Source organism: Bos taurus, chromosome 19 (assembly GCF_002263795.3).
Source record: "Bos taurus isolate L1 Dominette 01449 registration number 42190680 breed Hereford chromosome 19, ARS-UCD2.0, whole genome shotgun sequence".
NCBI lineage: Eukaryota > Metazoa > Chordata > Mammalia > Artiodactyla > Bovidae > Bos > Bos taurus.
In genome coordinates, this window is record NC_037346.1 from 18,602,755 (window position 1) to 18,622,530 (window position 19,776).

At 45.7% G+C, this 19,776-nt stretch overlaps 1 protein-coding gene across 9 annotated transcripts in view; it reads right to left on the reverse strand.

Moving 5' to 3' along the window:
* Positions 1–13,809: 13,809 nt before the first annotated feature.
* The window catches only part of NF1 (neurofibromin 1), a 273,622-nt gene continuing 267,655 nt past the window's right edge, over positions 13,810–19,776 (reverse strand). For 7 of the 9 annotated variants that reach the window (XM_059877703.1, XM_059877699.1, XM_059877700.1 and 4 more), the window contains one exon: positions 13,810–17,479. In XM_059877703.1, coding sequence (XP_059733686.1) covers positions 17,337–17,479 — 143 coding nt within the window. In that variant the 3' untranslated portion in view covers positions 13,810–17,336. The remainder of the gene's footprint in view (positions 17,480–19,776) is intronic. The other 2 variants (NM_001372007.1, NM_001122728.2) reach the window with 1 other exon arrangement.

Genomic DNA, 19,776 nt, shown 5'->3' on the forward strand with positions numbered 1-19,776 from the left:
CGAGCCCCGCGCCCGCCCGCCCCGCGCCGCCGCCGCCGCCGCCGCCATCGCCGCGCGCCCTCCGCCCGGCGCTGCGACGCGCAGCCTCCGCCCGGTGGCGGCGGCGGCCGAGCCGTGTCAGCAGCGGCGCCGCAGCCCCGCGGCTCGGGGCGGGCGGGGGAGCGGGAGGCTGCAGACAAAAGGAGCCGCGCGCCTCCGAGGGCGGCCGCCTGCGCGGCCCCGCCGCCGCCGCCCCCAGGCTCAGGGTCCCTGGACCGCTCCAAGCTCGTCCCGTCCCCTAGAGAGCCGGAGGGTGGGTGTGCGACCCGCGCCCGGAAACCCAGGGCGGCCCCAAGGCCCCGCCCCTGCTTGGAGGAGTCCGCGAGGAAGCCCGATCCCCCCCCACCGGACCACCCGCGCTGGGGTCCAGCCGCCTCTCCCCCACCTCAGCCCCCCACCAGACGCCAACCCATCCCAGCTCACCGCGCCCTTTGTGGGCGCCGGCGGTGCCGAGCGCTCAGTATGTCCTAGGGGTTTCCTGTATTAGCACGCTGGACTTGTTCCACTCATCGAAGAGGGAGCTGAGACTCAGAGAGGTGGAACTACTTGCCCTAGGCCACTCAGCCAGTGGGGGGCCAGGTCAGGATTCCTAGCCAGTCTGGAGCGGGATGGAGCTAGGCCCTCTACTCTTCCCCTCCTCTCTGCTGCCCCTTAAAGAATAGTTTCCAGGCTTAGATCAGCACGGGCCTCCCCAGCAGAACCCAGGGCCAGCTCCGGGCTGGGCAAGGGCCGGGAGAGCGGGAGCGGGGACCCTGGGACAGGAGCGGGTAAGGGGAGACAGAGCAGTCAGGAGGAAGGAAAAGCAAGGGCTGCCCACAAGGCCTGCCCGGGCCGCCCAGCATCTTGGGGAGGTTCCCTCCCTTCCCTTGAGTTCCCACGCTCACCCCTTTATCGCACCCTGGACCCTCAAGCTGAGAACCCGGGACAGTCTTGGCCCTGGGGCTGATGGCAGCCTCCAGGCCTGGACCTTAGCCTCCTCCCAGTCCTGCTTAGCTCCCAATCCCTGCTCCTCGGACTCCCGGTTTCGCCCCCGGCTCTGCGGAACCTGGCCTGGCTCTCCTTTTTGTTGCTCAGCTTGCCGGGCCCTTGTGGCACGAGTTGTACCCAGCCCAAATGCAGGTCTTGGCTGAACCCACCCCCGCTTAAGTTTTCCAGCTCAGTTCAGAGGTTTCCTCCTTTGGGAAGCCTTCCCTGATAGCACTCCGTTTTGCCTGTTACTCTGATTTCTGACCCCCTAAGTACAGATGCCGACTTAGTTTTGTCATTGTCTGGTGGGCTGCCCATCTCCCCCCATGGCATGCTGGGAAATTCTCCAGGGCAGGATGTATCTTCATCACTTCTTGTTCCTCATCTCTAGGCAAGGAGGAAGCCCCTGCCCAGAGGAGATGCGGACCTACACCATCATCGGCAGGAGCCACGAGCAGTGTAGGGACCTAGACAGAGAGGCTAGAGCGAGGCCCAGTTCTGCACATGAGCTGTGTGGCTTCTCTTCTTGAGAAGAGAAGGGGGACCTCAGTTTCCCCCTCTGTGGTCTTCCTGCTCAACTGTGAGTGTACCCTGCTCAGGGGCTGCCATGTGGCTTCCCTGATTCTCCCTCCCAAGAGGTTCAGGACAGAAGGGAGGTGGGCAGGGCTGGGTTACCCTGTTTTGGAAGCTGTAGAAATGACTCTCAGAGCTCTCCCTGCATCAAATCCCCCAAAAGAGGAGACCAGGGAAGCTGAAAAATCTCAGCTGGCAGAGGTGGGGCCTCAGACCCGAGCATGAACAAATCCCAGGTGACCCAGGCTCAAAGCCCAAACCAGATTTGTGGTTCTTCTCCCCCAAAACAAGGTCACACAAAATTCAAAAGTCCCTTCCTCAGGGGAGCCCTCCCTGACTCCCACTTCTCCTCCCCATATCCAAGAGCATCTAAGCTCCTTTTGCCTCCCTCTTCCTGGGACAGCTCAATCCTACCCTGTCCCCATCCCATTTCCTCTGGCCAACTCTCATACTTCCAGATTCCATGGAAATGGCACCTCTTGCAGGAAGCCTTCCCTGATCATGTATTGTGACTTGTCCTGATGTCTCTTATTCCTGTTATTTATTACGAGAACATCTGGGAAGTAGATATGAGAGTTGACACAGTGACCACAAGGCCCATGAAGGCAGGGACTATGTCATTTCTCTCTTGATTTCTTAATTCCCAGCTCCTAGCACAATGTCCAGTACACACAACTGAGGTCTGAGAAGGAATAAATTAGGGAAAGAATGGGCACATATAGTGTGGTAAACAGAAACACAGCTTCTCAAAAGATACCCATGTGCTAATCACTGGGACCTGTAAATGACCTTATTGGAAAAGATTCTTTGCAGGTGTCATGAAGTTAAAGCTCTGGAAAGTCTCCTGGGTTAGCTGGATAGGTTCTAAGTGCAATCACAGTATCCTCTTAAGAGGGAGGCAAAAGCAGATTTAACGCAAACAGAAGACAAGGCGATGTGGCCACAGGAGGAAGAGATTGGAGGGGTGTGGCCACAAGCCAAGAATGCCAGCAGCCATCGGAATCTGGAAGAGTTGAGGACATGAACCTTTCCTAGATCCTCTTTGATCTTAGGCTTCTGGCCTCCAGAACTATGCGGGAATGAATTTCTGTTGTAAGTTTCCAAGTTGGTGGTAGTTATAGCAGCCACAGGAAACTAGTATAATGGTATAAATATCATGGGGAGGTTATTACAGATTATTAAGAGACAGGCTTTGGAATCCAAAACAGTGGTGCCACGCACCAAGTCCTGCTGCTCATTTAGCCCTTTGAGTCTATAATGAGTTAACTTCTCTGAGCCTCAGTGTGCATATCTGTAAAGTGGGGATAGTGCTTCCTACCTACAGAGGGCCCCACGTGAGGAAATGAATGTAATGTGGCTGGCACAGTGCCTGGCATGTACTTGGCCCGTGTGATTATGATACGTGTTGGCACGGAGAGGTTGGGAGCTAATATGAACGGGGAAGCATTTCTGATTTTCATCTCTAGGCCTTGAATTCATTGTCCATGTTATGTGGAAATGGGGCAGGATTCACAGTTTCTTCCTGCTCACAACCTGCAGGTTTGTTTGTTTTTAACCATGAATAATTATCGCTCTGGAGGGGAATGAGGGGGTGTGAACACATGGGCCTTCTTCACCTGTCTTCTAATACCTGGGTCTAATACCTTCTTCTAATGCCTGGGTCCCCAGAACCAGAGGCAGTAGCCCTGAGGGGGCGGGGTGGTGGTGGTGGTTGGTGCTGAGGATCCTGGCAGGACTTTGGTGAGTCTGGGGTGAGCAGGGCATCTCGCGACCCGTCTGTCCTTCCTTGTCCAGAGGGGTGTCCCGGCTGGGGTGTCACTCACTCTGGGTGCCTACCCACAAGCTTCTCTGACCCTCAGAAGCACGTGGGTTCGTTGGATTGCTAACATTCTTTCCAGGATTCTAAGAAGAATGTAACTGTACTTATTCTACCCAACTAGGCTCCAAATCTGCCTCAGAAATGGATCCTAGAAGTGGCTCACAGTTTAGGAAGTGGCCTTCTGTCTTGGGCTCACCTACCAGAAGTCCTCCAGTCTCACCTGCTGGAAGTGCTCTCAGATCAGTACGTGCCCAGCCTTCTCTGTGGCCTCTTCTGCTGAAAAGAAATGCCAGAGTCCTCAGTTATAGTCTGTGGAATGGAGGCGGGGTTGGGGAGATTAGGTGGGGTATGAGTCCATTTGTTACTGAAAGGTAATGGCCCCACCCTGACTGATACAGGAGGAGGGATCCTGGTTTTCACAGAAGGCCTGACATTCAGAAAGCAGATGACTGTCAAGATGGGAGACACCTTTCTCCCAACCCCCCTCCTCCAAGGTCACAAAGCCTTTTGGTGGCAGAATTAGGACCACGGCCTACGAAGCCTCCTAACTCCCATCGTGTTCCTTTCTGCACGGAAGCTTTGGGGCAGAAGGTCCTAGAGTAGAATCTCTGGGCTAAAGCTCCAACTGCCAATTCTGCCATCTCCACCTGAAAAGCTTAAAAACAAAAGAAAACAAAAATCCTGGCATCTAGTCCTGCTGAATTCACAGCTGGGAGGGAATAGGGGCTGGGGGCTGAGGGCTGGGGTGGGGGCTGGACAAGCCAGGGTCATTGAGATTTAGGCATTCAGAGGGCTTCCCAGGTGGCTCAGTGGCAAAGAATCTGCCTGCCATTGTAGAGGACACAAGGGACATAGGTTCGATCCCTGGGTCAGAAAGATCTCTTAGAGGAGGAAACGGCAACCCACTCCAGTATTCTTGCTGGGATAATCCAATGGACAGAGGAGCCCGGCAGGCTACAGTCTGTGGGGTTGCAAAGAGTTGGAGTGCAGAGGCCAAGGTCTTCTTCCTGGGACTCCCTCCAACGAGGATGATGCACTAGGTGTATGGCTTGGTCACCTTGGGGTGAAGCCCTCCCAGGCTTCGTGGAACAAGCTGAGGTGCAGTGTTTAGAAGGGACCCCCACAGGGCCCCAGCCTAAGGAAGCAAAGCCACAGAAGGCTCTGGGACTCTGTCTGGCGGCCTCCCCCAGGACAGACCCAGTTCTCTGGCGCCCCCTGCTGTTCCAGGGAGGTTTTTAAAATTTAAGAACTCTCCTTAGAAGCTGCGTTTCTTTCCTAGACACCTTCTCTTGACAAATAGGTATTGAGTGTCTACTGTATGCCAAGCTCTGTTCTAGGCTCTGGGGATACATCAGTGAACAAAATGGAAAACTTCTCTGACTTCACAGAGCTCATTTCCTCGTGGGTTCTGGGGAATTCCTAGGAAATACTAGGCCTCTTCCTTGGGCTATCCTGGATGTAAATGGTAGTGAAAAATTTTTTTCTGGCTCATAATGCCTAGACAGGAGTTATTAACTAATGCCGCCTGGATTTGAAAACTCCATAAGAGTCAGAGGGTCAAGGCATCAGGAACATAAGTTGTCTCACGGATTCCTGGCCCCCCAGGGGGTTGGGGGTGAGATAAATAACGAGCAACCAACAACCCTCAGTGCACAGCCCCCCAGGACAGATGTAAGCTCCTGAGGGAGCAGGGATAATGGCCCAACAAAGTCTTGCTGGAGATGCCTTTTGAGTGGGGGTAGGTTCTCTTGGAAGACGAGTTAGGCTTCCCTGGGGAGGAACTGGTGTCTGCACAGCATCCTCTGCCCCAAGAATCGTGAGATCCAAGGGGACAAAACATCCCATTCTCAGGATTCCTGTCTAGGAGAAGCTGAACAAACCTGAATCATTGCGAGAGAAGCCACTGAGCCTGGGAGCGTGCATGTGCGGAGGCCAACAGAGAAGCCCCTCCTGCGAGACAGCGATGGCCCTTCAGGGTGCCCTAGGCTTCCCAGGTGGCTCAGTGGCAAAGAAACTGCCTGCAGACACAGGAGACACGTTCCAGCCCTGGGTCGGGAAGATCCCCTGGAGAAGGAAATGGCAACCCACTCCAGTATTCTTGCCTGGAAAATTCCATGGACAGTGGAGCCTGGGGGGCTAGAGTCCATGGGGTCACAAAGAATAGGACACAACTGATCGTGTGCACACACACACACACACACACACACGACATCTCTATGAGGGTTGTGAGGTTCTCGCTGTGGGTTGAATCTCTGTACCTCCCTGTAAAGCCATCAGTAAAGTTTAGAACAAATGGATGCTTCAGTGGGTAGATGGTGCCAGGCTACGTGTCAGAGTGGGTTCTTGTTCAGGCTGAAAACAAGAGCAGAGGGAGGGGACTGGCAATATCTAGGTTACATGTGTAAACAGTCCGTCATCTCAGTGCTCGTTCTCCCAGCTGACGAGCTGGGAATGGCTGGAGCTAGGCTGGCTTGGCACAGGAGATGGGCCTGAAAAGACAGGTAGGGGTCAAATAGTGGCCACATGAATCCTGGCGAGGACCTTGGACTTTGTGTTGGTGGTGAGGAGGAGGACCTTAAGTATGCCCTGGCTGTACCCATGATGGGGTAGAGTGTGGTACACTGGGGGGCATTGGGTCAGGCTAGGGGACTCTTGTAAATAGGCCAAGAAGCTGGGCCCCTCAACAGTCAGGGAGGTGATGAGGATGGTGAAGGACTTTCAGAAAGCACAATCAGTGCAATTTCGTGACCATCCAATGTGGTGGTGGGGGCGGGTGGTGAGTGGGGAGGAATGTAGGATAATTCCCAGGCTTCTAATTCAGGTGCAGTGTTGGGGGTGGTGGTGCCATGGGCCAAGGCAGGGGCCCAGGAGGGAATGCACTGAAATCCCGTGCAGAGATGAAGCGCTGCCAGGTCTGGAGGGGAGGAAGGAGGTGAAATGGTGGCACTTCACACAGTGTAAACAGATGAGAAAGTTCAGGAACACAGTTGCAGGGTGAAGAGCTGCGGGTGAAGAGGCAGGTGGATGCAGTGCTGTCAGAGCAGGGGGCGGGGGGAGAGTGGGGGCGGGGAACCAGCACCGGAGGGAGATGGCAGCACTGTGGTCAGTGCACAACCTTCATGGTGTGATGCACACAATATGCAAATTTATAGGCTCCTTAATAGCCCGAGGTCCAGGACCATTTCCAGTCAGCCTTGTTGACTTGGAAAGATTGTAAGCTGTGAGCAGAAATAATAAAGTCACAGTGAAGGGTAGTGGGGGCTGGCATGCTCTCTCGGAGTCCATGAAGTTGGCAGGTGCATCCCTGAGCCGCTGGGATTCAGGTAGGCAAATATGCCCCTTGGAGGAAAAAACAGACCCAGCTCCCTGGAATCTAAATTAGATAAAAAGCTACCTTTTTGATACAAGGAAAAACATTAAGGTAGAAAGCATCGAAAGGATGGCAGTTGTTAATACCTGAATAAATTATACTATTACAAATACCTTTTCAGTAGAACTGAAAGTCAGCATTATCTACACCTCTTAAAAACAACTTGACTTTTTAAAGTAATAATACTCAATGTAAAAGGCAGTAAAATATAGAGAAATAAACAAAAACTAACCACAGTTATTTCATCTTTTTCTTATTTATAACTAGTTTCCTATGTGTAAAATACATTGATATTTTACATGATTGGGGATTTACCCTCATATATAACCTTTAACTCTTGATTCTATTGAAAGTTTCCTCCCAAATTTAAATATTATTCTCTAAATCCATTTTTAAGGAGTGCATAAGGAAGCCCCATCAGTTTCCACAAAGTGCTGGATGAATGTAGATGATTTAGCCAAAAAATCATCCGTGTGTTGCCTCCAGATATCTTGGTATTATAAATAGTACTTTGATGAAAGTCTTAATTCTCCAATCACTTATTACCTAGACTAGACCATATGATATTACTGGGGCAAATGGTGTGGACATGTTTAAAGCTAATGATACAGAAAGATGAGGTCAAGTGCAGGAGCGAGTCCATCACACCACACTCTGAGCCAGCACTGTACTAAAGATGTATGTCAGTCCAGGTTCAGTGCACGATGCTGGATGCTTGGGGCTGGTGCGCTGGGACGGCCCAGGGGGATGGTATGGGGAGGGGGGAGGGAGGAGGGTTCAGGATGGGGAGCATGTGTATACCTGAAATTTAAAAATGTTAAAAATTATTAAAAAATAAATAAATAAATATGAAAATATTAAAAAAAAAAAAAAAGATGTATGTACTAAATACACCTTTGCTAATTTGATAGATGAAGGTGGGATTTCCCCGTTTCAAGTTTGCTGTTTTTGTTTACTTCTGCGCGTGATGACCTTTTCCATCATACAGCAATTAGCTATTGGTACAGCATTTCATTTCTGTGGGCGGGCTGTTCATGCCCTTTTGTCCTTTGCCCATTCTGTGTTGCACCCCTCCCCGCCCCGCCCCCCGGCTTGGGTCTTTTCTTAAAATTGGTTTTTACGAATGCTTTTTAAAGATTGTTTTGATGTGGACCATTTTAATGTCTTTACTGAGTTTTGTTACTGCTTCTGTTTTGTGCTTTGGTATTTTGGTCACTGAGGCATGTGGGATCTTAATGCTCCCACCAAGAATCGAACCTGCACGCTGTGCAATGGAAGGCAAAGTCTTAACCACTGAACCACCAGGGAAGTCGCTCCCTGAACTCTTTATAATGAGAATAATCTCCCTGTTTTCTTGGCCTTTAAATTTGGGTGTTTTTTTGAGAAGGGAGACAAGAGGATATTTCATGGGTTAGGTAGTGAAAGTGTAATCTTAAGCATTTTCCCCATTGCTTCTAGGTGTACAAAATCCTCCCCTATTGTGGGAAACAGGTTTCCCAGGTGGCGCTAGTGGTAAAGAACCCACCTGGCAGTGCAGGAGACGATGTGGGTTCGATCCCTGGGTCAGGAAGATCCCCTGGAGGAGGGCATAGCAAACCCACTCCAGTACCCATGATCAGAGGAGCCTGGCGGGCTACCGTCCACAGGGTCGCAAGGAGTCAGACAGGACTGAAGCGACTTAGCATGCACACGTGTGTGGGAGTCAATGTTCTTGTCAACATTTCCAGCTCTCCTCCTGGATGAAAGAGGACAGCTCTTCCTGACCCTTGGGGTTTGTGGGGCTGTGTGATAAGTTCTGGCAGCGACTGTGAGCAGAAGGGACTGCACGTCTGGCCTCAGGCCTTTAATTGCTGATGAGATGCTCCAGATGCTGGGCTGTCCAATCCAGTAGCCACTAGCTGCCAGATCTGTTTAAATTATAATTTAAAAGCCAGCTCCTCAGTCTCAGTGTTCACATTTCAAGGGTCTGACAACGCCGTCGTGTGGCTGTGGCATGGATATGGAACATCTCCATCTCTCCAGGGGCACTGGGAGGTGCTTGTCTGAGCCCTCCTTCCCTCATTTGCTACGGTGGCTGATCAGTCTCTGGGGCTCAAGAAACTGCAGTGAGCAGAGTCCCCCTGCTGACCAGTGGTGGACATGCAGAGGGCTGAGGAAGCTTTTGAGTCAATGAAATTTGGGGGTTTCTGGTGCTTTTTTTTTAAACACCATTAACATAATCTGGCTCTTTTTGTCTGTTCCATTCTATTTACCTAGTTTAATTACCATCATCACAGTTTTAAATATTTAAAAATATCTTGTTTTATTATCTAGTGAGGAAAATTTCTATGCATGCTTTTAATTGTATTTCGTAGCTGTGCTTTCTTGTCTATTTTATAAGGTAAACCCTAGGATCATTTTGTTTGGATACACACTTTCTTCTTGTAGGGATCTTGGTTGGAATTGCATGGTATCAGTAATTAGTTTGGGAACAACTGATGGTGGTATAGTCACTGAGTTGTGTCCAACTCTTGTGATGCCATGGACTGCAGCTGCTAGGCTCCTCTGTCCGTGGGACTCTCCAGGCAAGAGTGGGTTCCATTTCCTTCTCCAGGGGACCTTCCCAACCCAGGAATCGAACCCAGTTCTCCTGCATTGCCGGCAGATTCTTTGCCGACTGAGCTACAGGGAAGCCCAAAGGAGCAACTGGCACTCTAATATCCATTCTTCCCATCCAGGTCCATGGTCTGTCTCTCCAATTACTCCTCTCCTTATAGCCCCGGGTCGGACAGACTGAATCAGCACCAGCACAAGCAAAATAAAGACAACACAGTGACTTTCCAATAAAGCACAATCAAGTCCTTTTAAAGAACTATATTTTTCATCTTATGAGTCCCTCTTTCCCTATTCTGTTGAGGGTTGAAATGCCCTATTATAAAAAGACTGTTCCTGCAATTGTTTTCAAAGTGCATAAATTAACAAAACACATCTTCAAAATTTTACTGGTGTGTGAAATTTCAAAGTCTGGATTCGCCTTCAACAGGTCTTTATATTAATACACAGGACATCTCCATTTTGGTAGGGATTTGTGCATGGGGGTGGCAATTGTGCATGGAGTCTTTCTTCCTATCTTATTGTATAGTTCCCTGATAACATAGAGCCTTAAGGTGTTACTCAGCAACCCCGGCTCCTTGAACAAGCATAGTCCCTGTACTTGGGAGGCCCAGAGTCTAATCAGGGAGTTAGCAACAGTTGATGACCACAACACTGTAAGGAGAAGCAGTTACAGGACCAAAAGAAGGGTGATGGGGGCTCAGAAAGCATTTCCCAGAGGTGCTGATGCTGGAGTTCCTTGCAAACAAGGGGCCCAATACATGTCAGCTGGATGAATGAATGCTGTAAACTCAGACAGACTCAGTATTTTAATGGGAACTAAATTTTTGGTCTCCTGTAGAAGCCTAGATATGAGTATATGGTGAGTGGCTGTACTGTTTTTGCTTAAGGCATAAGTACCTAATCCTTTCTGCCTTCCATCTGCGAATTATCAAGTTGGGGAGGTAGCATCCCTCACCATCAGTTTCTCATCCTACTTTGACTTTGGCCAGGCTTAAAAACAGAAAGTACCTTTGTTTTTGCTCTCTGGGGCTATAGCAGGTCTTCATGGCAGCTTTAATATTTTTATTTATTTGGCTGCACCAGGTCTTAGCTGTGGCACAAGGGATTTTTTTTTTTTTTAGTTGTGGCATGAGAACTCTTAGTTGCGGCCTTTGGGATTCTAGTTCCCCTACCAGGATCGAACCCAGGCCTCCTGCATTGGAAGCACAGAAGCTTAGCTGCTGGGCCACCAGGGGAGTCCCCTCATGGAGTTATTAAATATGCAAGATCAGGGTGCATTTCCCAGAGTGGGATGAAAAGAAAGGAGGAAAATAAAAACAGAATGAGCCAGTCTCCTTTCTGGGGCACTGCCTTCTGCCTGGACACGTCTCTGCTACACGTGCTCTCTGGGCAAGATCGTCCCTGAGCCTCAGGGACACCCTATGCATAATTCAAGACTTCACAATCCTATTTTCAACTTCTCAGTGGACATATTCATTTGGACACACTTCTTGGTAATTCTTCAGGGCCCAACTCCTCGGTCCACACCTTACCCACTGTGCTCACTGGCTCTGTGGCTGTTGCCCTCACTAAACTGTGATCTCGCATAGGGCACAGACCAAGCTTTCTTCTTTCTTGGCACCTGCAATGCCTGGCAAAGGGCTTGGTATGATTATAACCAACTGAAAATGTTTCTGAACAAATGAATATATCAGCTGAGGTTATCTCTGTTGACATTTTCTTCCTTGAAACATATTGTTGGGCAATGCTTTCTGAACTTTTGACCAGGAAAGGGCCCTACTAAGATTTCAATGTGACTTTTCTATTTTATATGGAGGAAGTGGCCCCCTTGAGGGAAGTTCTCAACTACGTAACTCCATAGACTTCTCTTTATCATGACAGCTTGACTCATGGCATAAACACATGCTAAAGACCTAAAAAACTTTGAAGTACAATCTTTTGGGGATAATATAAAAAAGAATAAAGGTAATTTGACCCCATTTAAATAAAATGTGTGATGCTTCTTTGGAAACTTTAGACATACATGTATACATATATGTGGTGTATGGACCACGTACATGCTGCCCTGGTGGCTCAATAGGTAAAGAACCCACCTGCCAATGCAGGAGACGTGGGTTCAATCCCTGGGCCAGAAAGATCCCTTGGAGAAGGAAATGGAAACCCACTCCAGTATTCTTGCCTGGGAAATCCCATGGACAGAGGCGCCTGGTGGGCTACAGTCCACAGGGTTGCGAAGGAGTCGGACATGACATAGCGACTTAGCAACTAAACAACAACAATATGTACATACTACAAGGTATAAATGGATTTTTAGAAGGTAGTTAAAAGTCAAATCTATTAAAATTATAATTTCACATTATGAAATATCCCCTTCATGATTAGCTAGTACTTTTTAAAAGAACAAAACGTGAGATTCAAACCTAAGGGGACTACATTGCTGCAGTGTGGCTTAGTATTTTTAGAAACATAATCAACACTATAAGAGGGCTTCCTGTAAGCTGGCAGCTAAAAGGGTCTTACATGGAACTTACTTCAGTAAGAAGGCCGAGTCTCTAACGAAGACAGGCCTGGCAGGTCACTTGGGGCAACCACCCCTGACAGAGTTGGGACGCTGCTGTGCCAGCTGTTCTGACAGGCAGTGTGCAGGCTGTTTCACTGGTAGAAATCAAGGGAGAACTAGGGGTGAGGGTACGTGTCATAGGAGGGGCATGGGGGTGGGCTGGGCCACTTTCTGGAAAAAGGAACACTGTGAAGCTACCTCTTTGTTACAGGTTAAGTTTTTACTGTTTTTCTAGTACCTTTCTGCCCTTCTCAAACCCCCCTGGGAATCAACTTTTCTGGCTAGAGAGTTCAAAATTGGCAGACTAGCCTGAGACTGTCCCAGAAAACAAAACTGTGCAGATAAAAAAGTGAGCATGGGCCCCATGAATGACAGATGATACTGTCAATGTTCTCGAGCAGCTTACTGTCCATGGATGGAGAGGTGTGGTCCAGATGGTCACTACCCAAAGGCACCCCTACTTTTGACTGTGATGCTTTAGTCTGGAGGGAACAGAAAGTTATTTGTTGTACAGCTGACCCTTGAACAGGCAGCGTATAATTTATAGTTGGTCCCCTCTGCATCTGCTATCCTTCTTTATCCCTGAATTCAACCAACCATGGACCATGAAGCACTGTAGTATTTACTATTAAAAAGCATCTGCATGCAAGTGGACCCTTGAAGTTCAAACTCTTTTGTTTTTCAAGGATCAACTGTACTTGAGTTTTCTGGTCTCTACTCCGGTGGTCTTTAAGCCTCAGTGGCCAGAGAACTTACCTGAAGCTTCGAGAGTGCGTAGGCCTGTGGGTCCCCCTTCCCCTGGCCCACACACAATCTCTCTCCCCCCCTCCCTCCCTCCCAGGGCAGCCCTGGAGCCTCCTGCATATACTCTGCCTTGAAGGTTTGGGCCCAGAGTGCTAGCAAGTGCTCCAGATGGGGTTCCTCTGCTTCTCCTATGTCTTCCTATGAACAGACCGGTACTTGGCTCAGACCTAAGATGTCTCCTTCACGGTCTTTTTAGCCCTTTGTCTAATTTAACAGATACTGCTGCCCTCGTAAGGATCAGCTCTGTCCTGGCCACAGGGTCTAGGCTGCATTCTTTCTCCATCTGGGAGTAGCGTGCACAATGAGGTAATACACATGCTGTGTCTGGGAAGGTTCTGCTGGAGAGAGCTGAGAAGCTGGAGAGAATTGTGGGGTCCTAACATAAGGCCTCTGTTGATCTCAGGGTGTCCTGGCATTTCTGATTGCTCATTTTAAAAGAACTAAACTCAGCCTCACTCAGAAAGCAGAGTTACCCTTCAGTTTGGCATGCCCTAAAAAAGCATTTGATGGGGTTCAGGAAGGAGCTTGAGAAAATTGCAGAAGCAGGAAGGTTTCTCTGACCTTTCTCCTCTCATCCTTTTCTGAAACACACATAAAACCTTCACTTGAGAGGCAGGGCAGGGCCCTCCCTAACCCCGGTGGAAAGAGCATCCAAATCTCTGAAGACAGAGGGACTTGGAGAACTGGAATAGATCTTGCTGGGTTCCCCAACTTTACTGCACTTACCTCGTAGTCTGACCTATGAGATTTCTACATGATGCCCACTCTTCATCAAACCTAGGATAGAAATACTCAGGTTTAACTGTTTCTTTTTTGGGGGGGTTCTTCTCATCTCTTTTTGAAGGCTCCTGTCATGTAAAATTTATACTAAATACATGTGTAGGCTTTCCTCCTATCAATATATCTTTATCAGTCTAATTTTCAGACTCAAGGGAAACTTTTTTCTCCCCTATGCATTTCACCAAAATTATTTTACCAAAAGAAAGGAAATGGCTTTAATGTTTCAAAAGATCAGGGAGGAGTAGGGGGCAAGTAAGAAAAGAGAGCTGATGCATGTGAAGAAATTAAATAACTCCCCACATCTTAGAGCAGATTGAATTTACATTTTACTTAAAAAAAGGGGGAGGAGTACATACACAGGGAGGAGAATGGGACGGGAACAACAGTGATCTGAAATGGATTTCTACAGTTCTCCTCTACAATGGTGGATTTTGTCTGTTGGGCAGTATTTCTCCTGCTGGCATACAACTGCTTACAATATTAACGAGGCTGTAGACAAGGGAACTGCCAGAGTTTGGGCCTGAACAGAAGAGAGAGGAAGTTATCATATACAATGTAAGTTTACAATACACAGCATTTTCTTTAAATGATGTAACGCAGTCGCAGGAAGAAGTTAACAATACTAACACGAGAATAATCAAATTTTTTGTTTGTTATCCATGTACAGCAACTAACTGCTTTACAAAAAAGCAAAATAATACAATATATCATCACATGTATTTACAGTGTAGTAAATATACTTTTCTGTCAAATTTTACACAAATTATTTACAGGTGAATATACTGCATTAAAAAAAAAAAAACTGTGTGGCTGACACTAAGAGTGAATTTTTTATAAGTCCATTGCATAACATTGAATAAGACATGCCTCATTATGCCTGGGTTAGGGGTGGGATGTAAAAACAAAACCAGAAAACAAACAGAAAAGCCAAAACAAAACTGAGAACCCTAAAACCCACTCAGCAGGGTGGGTTGCCGGCTTTCACTCCGTCTCCCCCAGGGCATCGTCCCCTGGACGTTCTCTCCGGTGTCCTCAGCCCTGGCCTAGGACCTGCATGGCGCCGGCCCCCGGCAACGACAGGTGCTGCGTGGATGCAGGAGAGAGCACTGGCCATGTCCCCCAAAGCTAGAGAACCAGGTCTCAAGGCTGGCAAAGAAGGGCACACCCCTGGGACAGTGGGGTTGATAAAGCAGGGAGATCATGACAAAAAAATGGTGAGTTAATGTTTTCCTTTTTAAAAAGTCAGGGGAAACATCTACAAACCCAAAACAAATTACTTTACAGAACTTACATCAGATTATGCAGAATAGGCAACCTGCTGTAAACTTCAGAATTTCTTGTGCAGGTTATAAGTATGAGGCCTAAAAAAGAGTTTCATTTCTCCAGGGAAAACCTATTGGTGAGATTTACCTCATGTTCATTTTAGTTTCTTGGAAAGCTAGATTTTCCTCAAAAGTCAGAAGTTTTTTAAACAAGGTGAACCTTAAACCTTAATAAGTTTTCAAATTTCCAGGATGTACTGGTCAAAAGTATTTCTGCAATTCAAAGAAGGTTCAGTTCTGATTTATGCAATGCAGATCATTTCATGAGGTACTTCAAGTGAATTCACTCCCTTCATTACACTAGAGGGAAGTTAACGAATAAATTTAAGAAATAACATACCCTGGAAAACTTGTTTATGGAAAGATCAATATTTTTTAGTGGTAAAGCTTTGGAAGTTTCTTTGTTTTGATGGGAGAAGCAAAATAGCATAACACTACCCATGGTCACTGCACCAAACCAACCAACAAAGAGGGAAAAACACAGAACCAAAAGTATTAAAAGCTCACATTCCAGGAGCCAGGGTGCCCACCCCAGAAGCTCTGGGTTGTGGGAAGACATGGACCTTACCGGCAGCTCGGCATTTCTTGGCACCAGGCTGTTAAAGATCTATTTCTAAACTCAGCTCTGGTCTTACTTCCTTATCATCTTAGTTGATCTGTTATTACAACATTCTATTCTAATGAAGCCTCTACAATAGTTAAAAGTAAAAGTTTAGTTAATTGCATGTATCTTCAATATTTTCCAACAATTCAGGGTCAAAGTAACTACTAGCACTAAATTTTTTTTTTTTCCATTTTGGCAAATGGTTCTTACTTTTCCCAGGACTGTAAACAAATTAAAAAAATTAAATTCTTGTTATTTCTGAATATCAAAAGCAATTTTATTTACATTAACATATTACATTGTTACTGTGTGGATAAATGTGAAATGTGTTATATTATTAAAATCAGAACACTTAAATGTACCATTATTTATTGATTTAGCTGTGGAATTTAATTTACTGAAATCCACTCATGAAACAGCACTTTTGGAAACTCCCCCTCCCCAAGGTTTCTTTTCCCCTCCCAAAGCCGTTACATCTTAACATATAAAGGGAGCCCAGGAATAGTGGGATAATATCTGCTTGTAATAAATATGGTTTAGTTCTAAATTGGAACATCCAGATACTAATATAGTCACTGAAGTCAAATTATTTTGCATACTGCAGGTACCATGAAGAAATTGGATCTGCATTACTATGGAAACCCCAATGCCATGATAACCCATACCATTCGGAATAGCAGCAGCTCTTAAGGTCCCCTATTGTCATAATAACGCAGGCTGGCCAGTCCTTTCACAGTGATTAAATGCAATTCTATCATATAGAACCGACATGTTTTGCTAAAGAGATTCCTGATTTTTTGGAGGGGAGAGGAAAGATTACAAGACATTTAAAATACATCTCATCAAAAAAATTTTTGATAACATACACCATACTCTATGTTTCTGGGAAAAATATTAAACAAAATAAAAGCATCATCTACTCTAATAGTCACGTACCATTCCATTTTGTATGGAGCTAATGCAACCATCTACGAAATTACCTTCTAGGAACAATTTTCGACACTTTGTTCACTGATTACCCTGCTTAGAATTATTTAGGAAAGAAGAGGAGGAGGGGAAAAATGTATAATTACTATACTTAGTATAGTTTTGGCTTACAAAAACAAAAAAATGACTTTTAGCATATTTAAAGATTAAAAGATAATCAACTGGAGAAAAATATAAACTAGTTTGGATGACTGAGTTTGGATAAGGCCTCAGAACTCATCTCTTTAATTCAGTAATGTTAAGATATATGTGGTTATGTTTATTTCCTGTAGTTATTGCTAATACTCAAGTGTTAGTATTTCTTAAGAACCCACTACAAAATACTAAATCCCTCCACCCTCCCCCCCACCCCAAAGTACCTTGCCTGTGGCTTTATGGTGTGAAGTCACTGAGGCTTGACCTCTATGGTTCTTCAGTTTTGTAAGGTAAAAAAAAGTCCACAGCTAAAAGTCAGATTAAACATACTGGGGTTATAATATTATTTCTCCCATAAACTTCTATCTCGAAAAGTGTGTAAATAAGACTAACACTTTACTTTGTATGTTGAAGAAGGGGAAAACATAGAAGGCAGAGCTCTGTGCAAATGGCTTTCATAGCTGGCCAGTAGTAGCAGTATTCAAGAATTCATCCTCTCACAATTGGGATGTTCTCAGGTCAAGTGTCCTGACTGCCCACTCTCTTTGCAGCTGTTCTGAACACTTGCTTAAACCAGACACACCGAAAGTAAAAAAAAAAGTTAAAGAAAAAAGCAGCATTAAATTTAGGCAACGCTTCCAAGAGTTGATCATCTGGCAACATGGTAGACTGGATGGGCTCATTAGAAACATGAAGTGCAGCATCACAGCACGGTGGTGAGGGGTCACTAGTGAAGAGCCCGTGTCAGTTAAGTCTGTTTGAAAAAGGAAAGAAAGAAAGCTTCACACGATCTTCTTAATGCTATTACGTTTGAAACTGCCAGCACTTCTCTGCTTCTGCACCTGGCTTGCGGATCCATGGCGAGTTCGTCCACTGTTACAGTGCCCAGTGGTGGGGGAGAGTTCAACATTCTCCTTGTCGATTCCTGGAGAGAAACGAAGCAGCCAGTTACCCTCTTCTCCTCTGGTGTTAAGCTCCAGGACTGAATCCCACAATTTGTAAATGAGATACAACCTGGTCTATTGTTTTTGCATTCATTTTAACAGTCAACTGCTAGAGTGTTCACAAAGATCTTGAGGTTTACACACCTCACACTTTGTTAAGCAAAATGTGCTATCATAGCAGAAAAATAGCATAAGGGGGGAAAAAAAAAAAAAACAAACAGAGAAGTTGCAAGGAAAAGCCAAAGGCAGGCAGGCTTGAGCTGAATCAAAGAAAGGCTAGCAGTCACCAGACTAGAATGCCTTCCTCCAAATCATACCAGAAGTTTCCAGCAGAGGGCCATGTAGCCTTACTAGCTGTTTATACACAGGATATATTCTGTAATTGCAAAAGCTACGGAAATACACCATTTCAAAGAAAGGGAGATGCTTTTTCTTCTCAAAATCATAGTGCCTACCCCAAAGGAACTCAAATATTTACTAAGAAAATAATATATCACAAAGGTCATACAGCAGAATTTTTGCTTTGATCTTTTCAACTCTGCCAAGTCATTTTCCGTTCTACACCTTAACAGTTGCCATTTACTTCTCTCACGGAGGAGATCAAACCTCCTCAAACAGGGCCCCACAATGTGTTTTATAAATGATCTGGTTAGTAACTCCATAACGTGACAAGAAGCGAAAAACAGGGTATATTTTTACCCATCAGATGAGTGAAGATTTCAGATTAGACAGGTCACAGGATAGTGGCTGCCTCTGGGGAAGGACTGACTGGAAGAGGGCGTGAGGATGGCTTCTTGGGGGTGCTGGTGATGTTGTTTCTTGATCTGGATGCTGGATTTTTAACTATGTTTACTTCTTAAAAGTTAATTAGGTTGCAATTTATCATGTGTGCTTTTCTGTTACACTTTAATAAAATTTACTAAAATAATCAGACTGATTATACCCACCTTTGGCATAACTACTGGTGGCAAAGCAAAAAGTATTTTAGTCATTTGTAGCAAAATTTAAGCCATTTGTAGCAAAATGTAACAAAATGTAGCAAATGATTGATATTTGGTAATATAGAAAAATGACCATAATTTGGGAGTAGGGGGGAAAGAAATCCAGGTACAGGAAGGAAAAAAAAAAAAAAAGGCTGGGAAAACATCTGCCAAAATATATTATTACTGGATGGTATGATTTCAGGTAATTTTTAATTTATTCTTTTTATTTTTTTGGCTGTGCCACGTGACTTTTGGGATTTTAGTTCCTCGAACCCATGTCCCTTGTAATGGAAGTGGGGAATTCCCTACTTTATTCTTATCTGTACCATCTTAATTTTAAAATAAAGAGTAAATTTGAGAATGGAAGAATTTCTATTTTTGGACAAAAAATAGTACTTCAAGTCAAAAAGTATTTATGTGACTGAAAATATACAAAGATCCATACATCTGTCTGTTGGCTCATGAACAGAAAATGGCTCTGTGATGACCTCCTTCTAGGAGTCACATATCCTTCGTTTGGAGTTAGCCTTGAATTCCACTTAAGGTATGAGGCATCTACAGGCACCTGGTCTGATTTAGAGGGTTGCTAGAGGGTTGCTGTCTTGAGGTTATCAAAGGAACATAGGCATATGGAAAAGTGCACTGGGCTGGTAGTGTGAGTGCAGCATTAGAAATGTCAGCAACACCTCTCTGGGAGCCAAGGGCAGTGAACCTGCAATGAATCTGTTCTGATCTAATGCTATGGGTAGAAAGATAAATGGAAGAAAATACACTGTGATGTTCAAAGAACTTTTCTCTGGGTGACAGAATTCTGGATGATTTTTATTCTCTTCTGCATATTTATTTGAATCTTCTCCAGAGCTATTTAGAAAAGAAATAACAAAACTGAAAGAAGACCGCTTATCACCTTTTGAACGCACCTTGCACTCTGTGATGTGTGTGCAGCTCTTTCAATTGCCTTACTGATCTCTACAAGATAAAGGGCAACCTGCATTTTTTTCTCATTTCTGTTTCTTTCCTGATGCATTCTCCCTGCTTTTATATGCATTTATATTTTGTCTATATTATCACAACTTATGTATATGTCATATTTTCTCTACTAGAATAAAAGCACCTAGAAGGGCAGAGATAATTTATTACTCATTTTTGTTTTTCTCTAAGATCTAGTTGATGTCTTTTTCAACAAACATTGGTTGAACAGAATGCTTCCGTTTTTAAATGTGGTGGCTGCAACTGGCGAGAGTCAAACAGCATCAACCTCTCTCATCGCCAGTGTGGCTGCACCACATTTTTAC